Source organism: Bos grunniens, chromosome 2 (genome assembly GCF_055505025.1).
Source record: "Bos grunniens cultivar Pamir isolate PY7600 chromosome 2, Bosgru_T2T1.0, whole genome shotgun sequence".
Lineage (NCBI taxonomy): Eukaryota > Metazoa > Chordata > Mammalia > Artiodactyla > Bovidae > Bos > Bos grunniens.
In genome coordinates this window covers 74,006,765-74,019,553 of record NC_141166.1, presented here as the reverse complement: position 1 = coordinate 74,019,553, position 12,789 = coordinate 74,006,765, and the positions used below count along the sequence as shown (strand labels likewise).

The 12,789-nt window shown below is 52.6% G+C and overlaps 1 protein-coding gene across 33 annotated transcripts in view; it reads right to left on the bottom strand.

Annotated features, from left to right (window-relative positions):
* Positions 1-756: 756 nt before the first annotated feature.
* Positions 757-12,789, bottom strand: part of MGAT5 (alpha-1,6-mannosylglycoprotein 6-beta-N-acetylglucosaminyltransferase) — a 397,826-nt gene continuing 385,793 nt past the window's right edge. For all 33 annotated transcript variants that reach the window (XM_086367683.1, XM_086367741.1, XM_086367539.1 and 30 more), the window contains one exon: positions 757-6,649. In XM_086367683.1, coding sequence (XP_086223809.1) covers positions 6,451-6,649 — 199 coding nt within the window. In that variant the 3' untranslated portion in view covers positions 757-6,450. The remainder of the gene's footprint in view (positions 6,650-12,789) is intronic.

Sequence of the window (12,789 nt, the reverse complement as noted above, 5' to 3'; positions counted from 1 at the left end):
GGGAAATACAAGATGCAACAGGTTCCTTTTCTGCAGGTTTTTTTTTTCCTGTATTTAATGTAGTTCCCACGGTGGAATCTGCGTCGCATCCTCAAAACTTAAGCACTCAAGTTATGCTCACCTTTCCGGGGACTTGTGTCCCATCAAAGATGCCAGGTGTCTCCCATGGAGTCTCTGCTCCGGGCAGCATCCAGGCACTCTGCTGTCTTCAGAGAGGCTGTGCCATGCCCTCCAGCATCACCTACAACAAGCCCCTAGTGGGAGCATGAACTTGACCTTCCTTGTTCCTGGGGCACATGCCTAACCAAGTGCTCATGGACCACTGAGCTGTGGGGTCAGGGTGTTCTTTCTGAGGCAGGGAAATGTGGTCCAGGTCTAATAAGCCCACAGACAGCCTCTTAAGGGCTACCGTACTAGCACATCCTGAAGCAGTTTAAACATCCATTGTAGCCCCCGGTTATTTTAAAAAAGGAAAGCCTAGGAATCCACTGACAAATTGAGTTCCCCTCTAGGTACGTACAGGGGAGGAGGAGCGCTCCACCATCAGTACCGGTGGATGTGATCGAAGGGAAGAGTCTTACACAGTGAACACCTACCCCTCCCCCAGTGCCTTACACCTACCTTCCCATCAAGGTTTCCAGCAGCGGGTCTGCAGACGGTGAAACCGCGGCCGCCAGTGCTGGGGGAGTGGCTGTATCACACCCCGTGCACCCACCCGGAACCTCCCACCCGCCCCCCACAAATCAGGTCCACCTGTCACACAAGAAAAGTTTATTGAAAAATAAAGTTCTCCCTAGTTTTCTCTACAACAGTGGAAAACAAAGCAGTGCTCTCTACGCCGGTACAGTACGTGTGACAGCAACACCTCACTGGCAAAACCTTGCACGACTTAACCCCGGGGGAACAGCAGAAAACAGCCGTACCAGGAGCTGGCCGAAGACACAGACGCGGATGGCCGTTAGCTTATAGACACCGGGCTCGCGACAGCAACTACGGCAGAAAAGATGTCGCCATGTCCTCTGGCATCGGTTGTCCCACTCCCATTTGTCCTGTTCACACCTGGGCAGGACAGGGAACAAATGCTTCCCAAGTTTGCACCATCTCAGAGGTGGGCAGAGGTGGCCGACTAAGCTAGGTTCCTGTCCAGCTGTCCCAGGGAGACCTCCTGCAAGTGGTCTGAGCACCTAGGGCTGCACCCCCCGACTCCCCAGACACAGGGCCCTGGTCTCCGCATTAGCACACAGATGCCCTCCATCCCTCTGCCCTGTCTCACCAGCTGCAGGGGGCTAGGGCTCCACAAGATCTGGGGAGAATCGAGGAAATGCTTGGAAGAAGGTGCACTCCAATCTTACATCCACAGACATGTAAGACTGCTGATGCAGCTGAAGACAATGCAAAGGATCTTAAAAAGACACCAACAGATTCCTCCATTTTCCACAAATGCAGTCTTTCCAGAATACGCCAAAATAGGAGATAAAAACTGAGCCTATTTAGGGAAGTAAGAGGCTGACACCAACCACGCCACCTCCCCCCCCACGCCCCCCCAAAAAGCCAACTGACATTCGGGTGATTTGGAAAAACATCACTAAGCTAGGAGCAGCCTCTTGGAGTTCTGAAGACCCCTCACTCTCTCCATGGAACTAACCTTTAATTTGATAGAAACATAACAACTAACCAGCCTGGGAATCTGATCCTCTTGGACTGGACACTGGAGAAGCCACCCTGGCCAGCAGGGGGCAGCAAAGGGACTTCCTGGGGGAATGAGTACGTTCAAGAGGTCATTCCTTTTCTCTTAAATAAAAAAAACAGAAACACCTCTATTATTGCATTTCAGAGGAAGATGGGTAACTTTAAGGGAACAGTCTGTCAGAGGATTTATTTTAATTTCCAGCTCAAAAAGTTCTGCACACACCCTGGAAGGGTCCAGAAGATGTCAGTGGGGTAGGATCTGGCATGTGGCCACTCTATGTCAAGCTGACTAATTTTGCAGCCCAGTTGCACTTGGGGCTGAAGTCGGGCATATTTTCAAATCAGTCAGTGCATTCAGGGACACAGTACCATTTTAGCCAGCAGGGTGGACACAGGACCTGGGCATCTTAAACCTGTAATTCCTACAACATTCTATCAACTTGGAGTATCTTCCCGTACCTACAGGAATCAATGATAGGAAGTGAGCTCAGCTCTTTTCCTCAACTTGTATGAAATGTGAAAAACAACAATATTTAACATTTACTAGGACTTAACTATTTGCCAGACATTGCTAAACACTGAATCCTCACAAAACCCCTAAGTGCTAAGAAAGCTAGGGTAAAATTTTTTTTTTTCTGCATCTGACACTAGACAGCTAATTTGGCCTTTTGCCATATAAACTTGGGTTTTCCATTTTTTTTGTTGTTGAAGCCAACAAGAAGGAAAAGAACCCACCCTCTGCTTTAGACAACTCCCACCTTCTTAGAGCAGCCTGAATCTCTTGACATCTGTCCGTCTCTTCACATGAAGATGCTCTGCAGCCTAGGGGATGGGCGGGATTAGAATGAAACCACTGTGGAAATGAAAATATTCTTCAATAAATAAAATATTCCAGGCTTGGGAGAGTAACACAACCACAGCCTGTCGTTAATAGAACTTTTTTAAAATCAAGAATTGGTGTGTGTGTGGGGGGTGGGCGAGGGTGGCAATGTCCCAATTATATACATATCTAGTAGGGAATCCACCCCAGAGAGGGGGTGGCCTGATTGGGCTGGTCTAAAAAGCACAAACCCGCCCATAACAGCACAGTCTCTGCCTAACTGCTCACAATCACAGTTTTACTACCAGTGAGCTGCACTGGGACGCCAAGGGAGCTTGCTGGGAGGCTGATGTTTGCCAAGGAAATAAAAACAGGGGGTACATATTATTTCCCCTTCATCCTGATAGGGAGATAGAATGATTTGGGGCCAGTGCTTCCAACGAGCCCAGCGGGGCCTGCTTCCCTTCACTGCAACCCCTCACACAGGGTTGGCTCTCTGCCCTTGCCACCCTCCACCAAGCACCCAGGGTGGCACCTGTCAACCATCCGTCTCCAGACAAACCCAGAGACCTAGCCGAGCAGCCTGGGAGGGTGAAGCTTGGTCTGGAGGAAGTCAACCCTCTTCTTGGGGCCCTCGTGGCTGCATGGGGGTATCTGTGCACATATGCTGCGACCTGGGGAGCTTGGAGGGCATGTCTGGCGTCCAGCCTGGGTTGCCCTCTGCCCTAGGACCTGTCTCACAAGGACAGGTCCTATCTATCTCCAAGCTGGAGGAGTCTGCTAGCTTCCTTCAACAAAACCCGATTCCAAACACTGACACCAGATTCCAAAAACCAACCCAAAAGAAAAGTGAAAAGGCACCTCAGAGAAACAATAAATATCACCAAAGAAAAGATCGCTTAATACTTACAAACATACAGCAAACACAAAGTAAAAAACCCAATCTAAGCAAAAATGTGAAAAGCTTCTCCAATTGTGCATGTGCAAATCAAACTGCATACCAGAAATAAATGAGGTGTTTACTGGCATGAGAAGTGTGTTTTCCCTTTCAGGAATTTTTACTCCTGAAAGTGTTTACATTTCAAAGGAAAGCTTTCTCTCCTTTAATAAATTAAACCTTTTCCCTCAAGTTTTTTAAGAACTTAGGATCACAGTGGAGGAAAAATAAATCCAAACTTTTAGGAAAAAATGTACAAAAAACTAAAAAACCAGGCAAGAGGTGAGAGATGCTCAGAGCACAGGAAGACGCTAGTCCTGACTGGGGATATCTCTTCCTGTGGAACTGTCATCAATTACAAGGTGGTTCAGGAGTCTATCAAGATTGGCACTGGCAAAACCACCCAAGGCTTCTAGCCCACACCCTGAAAGGCGCCTTCCTCTCGCATAGCAGGCAGCAATTGCAGCCCTTCCTGCACAGGGCAGATGGAGGCCCCACCCTAATGTCCTCTGGGGTCACTGACCAGACTGGGGCCAAGTCTGTGGAGGCCTGGGAACCAGTATACACTTGGTGTCACCCCCTCTGCCCTCAACAACTGGAGTGTGGGTTTCTTTGCACCAGGAGCAGCAGCCACGTCACCCCACCCCGGGGCAGAACTCTGGCTTACTTCCGGTCAGTACTGGGATGGGGGGAGCAAGAAGGATCTTAAGGTGGGGAAGTGCTCCCTGGGCTGCCTGACTGAGGGTCCTGGCGTAGAGAAGAGGAATTCTTGAGAAGGCAGAGAGTCCCTGAGCTCAGGGGCAGCCGGCAAACAATCCCTGCAGCTTTTGGAACACAAGCCCGGCACAGCGTGTTTCTGAGAACCGGGCTTTCCAACCTCCTTGCTTTCAGAGTTCCTGTGCTTGTTCTAACGGATCTCTGCCAGATGGGTTAGTCTGGCAAAGCGTGGGAAACTGGTCTCGGCCCGCAGGCTCTCTCTGCTGGTCAAACACGGGAACGCACATCCTCAGCACCAGAAACGGCCAGAAGGGCCCAGGAGAGGGCAGCACTGGCCCAGGAACTGCTGGTCTGGGCGCTAAAGCGAATTCCTTCTAGGAAGGCTGCAGCCAGGAGGCCCATTCATAGGAAATAGTGGTTCCCGACAGCAGGGATGGCAGCTGTTTCCTCCCCCTGCAGGAAACTGTCCTCGTGAAGCACTCAAAAGCACACGGGCATTCACACCGTCTTGCCCAATTTCCTTTTAACTTCTGCCCTTGTTTCTATTCTCAGCCAGTTTGTGAGGAGTGGGCCCTGGCATCCATGCTCAGCGCGGAGGCTTCCCCATCAGAATTCTCCCTGGCACGGGTACTCAGGGGCCACCTATGGGGTGGGGGAGATCCTGGCTGCCCTAACTCCCCCACTCCATTCTCTAAGATCCACTGAGGTTAGTCTAAGGAAAGAAGGCCGGCTGTGCATTTGATATTAATTTTATACCCAAGAGGAAGAATCGAGGAGTGGGTAGAATCTGACCTCCCATCCCTCACAGCCCCACACTCCTCCTGGGTGGGCCTCAGACTTGAGAATTCTAACCTGAACCTTGCGTCCCGGAGGCTCACCCAGCCATTAGCTGTGTCCAGCTTTTCTGTTCAGCAACCAAGCCACTCAGAATCTTTAGTGAGGGCTGGGTGGCTCATGGGACAGCTTTCAAGGGGGACATTCTGCCAGGGAGAAGGGAGCTCACTCTTACCAGCACGGAGATGCCAAGGGGCATCACAGGAAACACACACACACACACGCTAAGCACTGAAGCACGGCGTGGGGGGAGGGGAGTGGAAGGGGCTGGGGGAACTTGCCCAAGAGCAGAGCACAGGGACTCCAGGGTTTGGTCCAACCTGCTGACCAGTTCAACACCCTCCTCCCCAGTATTTCTGCCTGGAGTAAAAACCAGTATCAGATTCCTACCCCTTGCAAACCACACCCACACTCATAGTCAGCAGCCAAGACAGTGCACATTCATCCTGGCCTGCCCTTGCTCCCCCAGCAAACATCAAAAGTTCACTGAGAGCCCCATTCCCTGGACTTTGGTGACATCGGACGGAGTGAAATAACACAAGCCCAGCTCAGGTGATGCCACTAGTTCTTAGGGACCAGCTTCATCCCTGTCCAAATCGCAGTTCAAAGACACCCCTTCTCAAGGGGGTAAAGAGCACCCCTCCACGTGCAAGGGTAGCTTTTAATCCTAACCGGAAATGACAGCCCAGCTGTGTGGGGTGTGTCCCACCGTGGGGGGTGTGATGGAACAGAGGAAGGAGCCTGTCACTGCAAAGCAGCCCATCTCTGGTCCCTGCTGGGTTCTCTGGGCCACACAGGCATTTCCCCGGACAACCAAGGGGTGCCTATCCCCTAGCCTCTGCCACCTGCTAAGCACAAGGAATTTATTTTCTTCTGCCACCATCCACTTTGAGGAGCTAGGTACCCACAGCTGCCCTTAATCATGCCACTAGCCCCACGGTGCACCCTGCCCAAAGCAGACAACAGTCATGTTATAGTGAAGAGGGATGGCCAACAGAGGAAAATCAGAGAAGTAGCAAGACGCGCAATCAATCCCTCTTTGCCCTCCCCAGCTCCCCCTCCCTCCCTCCCAAATAAATAAATTAATGGGTTTAGGAATGTTCCCGTAGGAAGTTCTTTCCGACTAGCTCAACTCCTCCTCTGGTTTTGTTTTGTTTAAACGAATATTGAGATTCTTTTTTTATCCTGGAGCAGCTGCACAGTCTCCCTACAGTAGCTCCTCCAAAATTAAAGACAAAGTTGTGCCAGGGAGAAACCAGGTTCCCGGCCTGAGGTTGGCTCCACTGTGATGCTCTGACTGCAGCGGGACCAGTACCAAATCGAGACCTTTCACCAAAATGTTCAGGCTCTGGGGAGAGTCCCTGAATTGCGTCTGTGTCCCTGCCCCACCCTGATGGGGCGGGAGCCACTGTCTCCCCCCTGCAGAGCATAGGCGCGGGTGGAGTGGTGGCCGCTATAGACAGTCTTTACAGAGAGCCACCTGGCCCTTGATGAAGTCCCGGCAGGGGCAGATCCTCCGGTGGCGGGCGTGGGCACCAGCACAGCTGAACAGCAGGAGGTCGCCTTGAAACACACAGTGCTTGTTCTTGGGGTCGAAGGAGGGCGCCACGATGTCCTTGGCCAGCTCTGAGCTTTGGCAGTTCACATCGTACCTGAAGAGAAAGAGGAAGGGGTTGGAGAGGCAGGGACTGTCCTCAGCCCTGGCCCCTTCTGCTGCCCTCCAGTGGGGAAGGCTGTTTGGGGCTCCTGTTGGCCACCCTCTGACCCAGCCATCCTCACTTCTGGGAACCCGGGCTCGAGAAGGGCGTGCAAACGCCTGGATGCGCATGTGGGTGCGGTATGTGTTCAAGGCTGGAGAAGAACCAGAAATAACCTGAAGACTCAGCACGTGGGGAATGGCTGGATCCCCTGTGGCTCAGCTGTGTTATCAGCACACGCAGCACTTGACAAGGAGGTAGGAATGTGAGCACCAGCATGAGAGCAAGTAATAACAGGGGGTGCAGTGTATCCACGTGTGTGTGTGAGTGTGGGAGGGAGAGCGAGGGGGAGCGGGGGGCGGAGAAGAGAGAAAAAGAGAGGGAGACAAGAAGAGGGAAAGAAAGTAGAGCAGGTACACTAAAGACTTAACAATGGTTACCTCTGAGAAGTGAGACTGGGACAATGATATGCATTATTTAAATGCTTTTTAGAACATTTTAAAACTATGTCTACCTTTAAAACTAATGCTTAGAGGGATCTCTGTTATATGACCTTAGTTTCCCGCTGGAGAGCAATCCGATGGTTTCCTGGGCATGGTGTGTCCTGGGGCCTCAATCCACGGGACCTTTGCAGCCGCCTTCCACGACTGCGGCAATAGATCGTCCTGCTACCCACCCTGGCCCCCAGCCCTTGAGGGCTGTGGATGTGCAGAGCGGGGACTGAGTCCAGGCCCTGATCCCAAGCCCAGGTTCTTGCTCCTCCCCCATCTTCTTCCACCCCTCTGGCTGTGGGCTGCAGACCCCTGGGGTTTTGCTTCCTCAGGCTGAAACCCCCACCTGGGGGGCTCAGGAGAACAGTGTTGGCCTCTCATCTCAAAGAGGAGCCACGGAAGTTCTCGTCCTAGATGGGGTGTTCGGGTCCCACCACCTTGTGCCCCGTTGTCCCACATGCCTGGTGGGGACCAGCTCAGAGAAGGTGGTGTAGGAGGTCCAGGCAGATCTGGGTTTGCATCCCGGCTTTATATGAGCTGTGTGGCCTTGGACCAATGCCTGAGCCTCCCTGTGGCTCAGTTTCCTTTTCTGTGAAATGGGGACGAATAACCCTTGACTCTCAGGGAAGGTCATGCGCTTAGTCGCATAGTCATGTCTGACTCTTTGCAGTCCTTTGGACTGGAGCCCACCATGGGCTTAGTGCTATGGGATTTTTCAGGCAAGAATACTGGAGTGGGTTGTCATTCCCTTCTCCAGATCATCTTCCTGACCCAGGAATCAAACCTGCATCTCCTGTGTTTCCTGCACTGCAGGCAGATTCTTTAACCACTCACAGGGGGGAAGTACAGGGATTAAATAAATGTTTACAGAGCAGCTGGCAGAGTCCAGCTCTGAGTAAGCATTCAGCACATGAGAACTAGCATGATTGCTCCCGCTGGTAGATGCTGGGTGGACTGCCACCTTCTGCCCTCACCCCACACTGTGAGTTTACACACATGCCAAGTATCTCCATTTTGCTTTGTTCACAGAAGTCCTGATTCTTGCTGACAGGGAGGGGATTTGGGCGGGGAACCTGAGGTTTCCTGCCACTTCTGGAAAGCTTCCAAATGTTTTGAGAAAAGGATCTGACCCCCTACCCAGTGTTACTCCTGCCCGCTCGTCTTCCTCGAGCCAACTAACTGCCTGGGCCCACTTGCTCCTTTGCCAGCATTAATCTGTGATTTCCAGCGCATCTCCTGGGCTTCCGGTGAGTTCTCCGAGGCTGCCAGCCCAGCTCCTGGCTCTTAGGAGGGCAGCACCCACTCCTGTCCTGCTCTTGCAGTCACCAGGGAGCTCTGTGACTTCTCTCAGTGGCCTAACACCTCATGTTAGATGTGCCAGCTGGGAGACGGAAGCAACCAGAGGGTTAGGGTCATGGCGAGGGCAGCGAGTTGGGGGCTCCATGGATTTCCTAAAGGAAACACAAGTCAGAGTCAGGGCCCACCTGGTCCTGCCTACTTCCTGGCCAACACTGAAAGGGGGTCTCCAGAGCCCAGCTGGGCATGAAGTTTCCACATGGAATGTGGCCTTGGGATCCAGATTTGTGCTGATGCTATTTATGTATTTAGGTGAATCACAGCAGCTACTGTGTCTTAACTCAAGCCATCTGCCTGGCACACGGCTCATCAGGGGCACGAAGTCTCCAGAACTCATCTCGGACTCCGTGGCGAGTGGGAGGGACTGTCAAGAGCCAGGGAGAATCACATCTGCTCCTGGCCTCCTGGACTTGGACTCCAGGCCCAGCGTGCCACGGTGTGAGCACACGTGCCCGTGGCCACGGGGCTGCAGTAGCAGCCTGTCCAAGGCCAATGTCCAAAGACCACCACAAAGCACTTGAGCAGTGGGTATTCCCCGGAGCCATGGGTGACCTGGCCCAGCAAGCTCCCCAGAGGCTCAGCGGAGTGGTGGTGGGGCCATCCTTGGATGTGACCCAATCCCTGGTCTGAGGTCTCTGTTCCACAGCCCTAGGCCTGCAGAGAGGCCCCTTGAGCATCCTTGCTGAGCTCAGCAGGAGGAGGGGACCTTCCCAATCGCTAGAGCACATCCTCACCCCCACGATGTCCCTTGCCTCTTCAGGGCATGTGTGTTGCTGTCCTGCCTCTGTTCCTAACATGTCTGTCTTGCCTGCACAGGCGTACACACACACACACACACACCCCTTGTGCTGTTTCCATTTTTCCTACACACACACACACACACACCCCTTGTGCTGTTTCCATTCTTCTTACACACACACACACACACACACACACCCCCCTTGTGCTGTTTCCATTCTTCTTACACACACACACACACACACACACACACACACACACCCCCCTTGTGCTGTTTCCATCTTACACACACACACACACCTTGTGCTGTTTCCATCTTACACACACACACACACAACTTGTGCTGTTTCCATCTTACACACACACACACACACCTTGTACTGTTTCCATCTTACACACACACACACCTTGTACTGTTTCCATCTTACACACACACACACACACCTTGTACTGTTTCCATCTTATACACACACACACACCTTGTACTGTTTCCATCTTACACACACACACACACCTTGTGCTGTTTCCATCTTACACACACACACATACCTTGTACTGTTTCCATCTTACACACACACACACCACACACACATCTTGTACTGTTTCCATCTTATACACACACACACACCTTGTACTGTTTCCATCTTACACACACACCTTGTGCTGTTTCCATCTTACACACACACACACACACCTTGTGCTGTTTCTATCTTACACACACACACACACACCAAACACATACCCGTTGTGCTGTTTCCATTCTGCAGCCCCTGGGGTGCTCGCCTCTCTCTAACTGCCCTAGAACGGTTTCTCTCACAGGATGGGAACTGGGGCTTCTGAGGCCCTTCAGCCCTTGCCGGAGAGCTTAGAGCTCTTCAAACAGAAGAAAAAGGCCAAGCCTCCCCCTTCCCATGGGGCTGCCTATTTCCCAAGAGGACAGAAGCCCCGCAGCCCTCTCCACACACAGACCCGTGCAGGATGAAAGGAAGGAAGCCGGGCCCCACCTGCTGGTCTCCCTCCTCCTCTCCCTCTTCCCTGCACTCCTCCTTGCTAATCCCAACCCCGTATCCACCAAGTCTCCCCAAGCTCCCTTGTCACCACTCTGAGGCACTGAGGCACCACAGTGCTCACAGTCCAGGCTTCATGGCTTAGAATTCCTCTTCAAAAAAAAAAAAACACCCCAAACTCAATAAATTAATCTTTTAGAGGATACAACTTGTAAAGGTAGCAACATTACAAAGGAGGTCTTCCACTAACATGTGTTTCTATTTCCGGGGGTGAGGTGCTCCCCCCGGACCCCATCAGCATGGACTCCGGCTCTTTCTAGGACTTCTGTCCTCTGACCTCTCAGGGCCTGGTTTGGGTCAAGTCAGGTTGCACCTGAATCACGCATGCTCTGTGCAAGGGGTTTGTGGTCGCCTCTGTCACTCCCATAGCCCCACCTGAGCAGGAGCTCCAAGACCAGCTGCCTGACTCCCCAAGTCAAGATGACAGCACGGGACACTTGACATCTGTTACATCAAGTCATACTGCATGCTGGGACACCCGGAGATGGAAAGGAGCTTAAATTCAGAGTCAGGCCCCAAGCTGGAGGAGGAACAGCAGCATGGGCTCGGAGGAGCCGCTCGCTGCTAAGTGGCCATGAATATGGATCAGCCAGGATTGCTGCGCTGAGGAGGCACTCAGCAGACTTGCCAGAGAGCTATGACATTATCAGTATTTACAAATGCAGAAACAAAGGTATTCAGTAGGGCTCTTACATTCAGAAAATTAATTTCAGGCGGCTCTATTGCAAAATTAGCATTCGCAGCAGCCTCTTAGGGAGAAAACCCACATATCTACAAGGGGATAGGAGGGAGGGGGCTGCTGAGTAATGCCTTGGCAAAGGGCCTGACCCAGGGTAGCCCCTCACTCAGGCCTTCTGCTCCCCTGGGCTCGGCCTGGTGTACGGGATTACCGGTGGGGGGTGGGGTGGGGTTTGAGGTGGGGGCGGGGGACTGGCTTTTCTGGTCGCAGCCTGGCGACTTCAGGCCTGCTCCGCGGCCCACACTCCTGCAGGAAAGGACTTTGCTGTACACAGGCTCACCATCACTGGGGACGTCCCTATTTCACAGGTGGGCAGATTGATAGAACAGAGGAAATGGGTCCATTGGCTCATTCCTGTTCCCCTGCAGGCTCGGTGGGGCTCTGGGCTCTCTGAGCCCCCGGCCTGGCCAGGAAGGCCCACGCCTCTGAGCAGTCCCATCAAGGTTGCCTCCTCCAGAGGTAGGCGGGGCTGCACATGGACAGTTGGGTGTGGACAGCTAGCAGTCTGTCCCTAGTGACGCCAGACTTCCTGTCAAACAGAGGGAGACACTCAGGGTTCTCAGGAAGCCACCTTGGTACAGGAGTGGTCTGCAACAGGGGTGAGTGGGAAGCTCCTCCTGCACTTAGAATTGGGGACATGTGCTCTGGAGGTAGAAGCTTCTAGCATCACAGACATCAGACCAGCGCTGCCTCTCACACAGTGTCACTGGATGCAGAGCAGGATGCTGACCAACTCTGCTGGTCTGGCCTCTATTCTGCTGGTGGAATTGAGGGCACCTCTGATCCTGGTCTTCATGTAAAAAAATGAGAAAAAATAGAATCCCCCGAGTCCCTACTCAGGAAAGGAGCCCTGCAGGCAAGGTGCTAGAGATCACGTTTCCTCTCTGAAAAGGGTTTTACACCTCATTACTTGAGGTGAGCATAATAAGGCTTACAGGCAGGGCCAGGCCAGCTCAGACCACTGTGCCCAGATAAATGCAGTGGCCAACTGTGCTCTAACAGGGCGTGAAGCCAGAATGGAGACCCGTAAGCCTGGAGCCCTGAGTCCACTCTGTTCCTTAAGACTGGGGCAGGGGCTTCCCTGGTGGCTCAGGTCGTAAAGAATCTACATGCCATTGCAGAAGACGCAGGTTCGATCCCTGGGTGGGGAGGAACCTACATGCAAACCCTTGTACCACAACTACTGAGTCTGTGCTCCAGAGCCTGGAAGCAACGAAGTACTGAGCCCACGTGCCACAGAGCAACTAAGCCAGGCTCTACAACTACTGAAGCGAGTGCCTGGAGCCCATGCTCCACAGCAGGAGAAGTCACTGCGGTGAGAGTCCCGTGCACCACAACCAGAGTAGCCCTCACTCGCTGCAACTAGAGAAAATCCTGTGCAGCAACAAAGACCCAAGCAGCTAATAAATAAGTTAAAAAAAAAAAAAAGACTGGGACCAAACGACTGCTCTGCAGAATATCTGGGGTTGGGAGAACAAATCCCCTAGGGGAAAACACCACATTAGAGCTATTAAGGTTGGGAGGGAGGTGACAGGTAATTAACTAGGTTGTGGCCCAGTGAGTGAAAGTCGCTCAGTCGTGTCCAACTCTTTTTGACCCCATGGACCATACAGTCCATGGAATTCTCCAGGCCAGAATACTAGAGTAGGTAGCCTTTCCCCTCTCCAGGGGATCTTCCCAACCCGGGATCGAACCCACATCTCC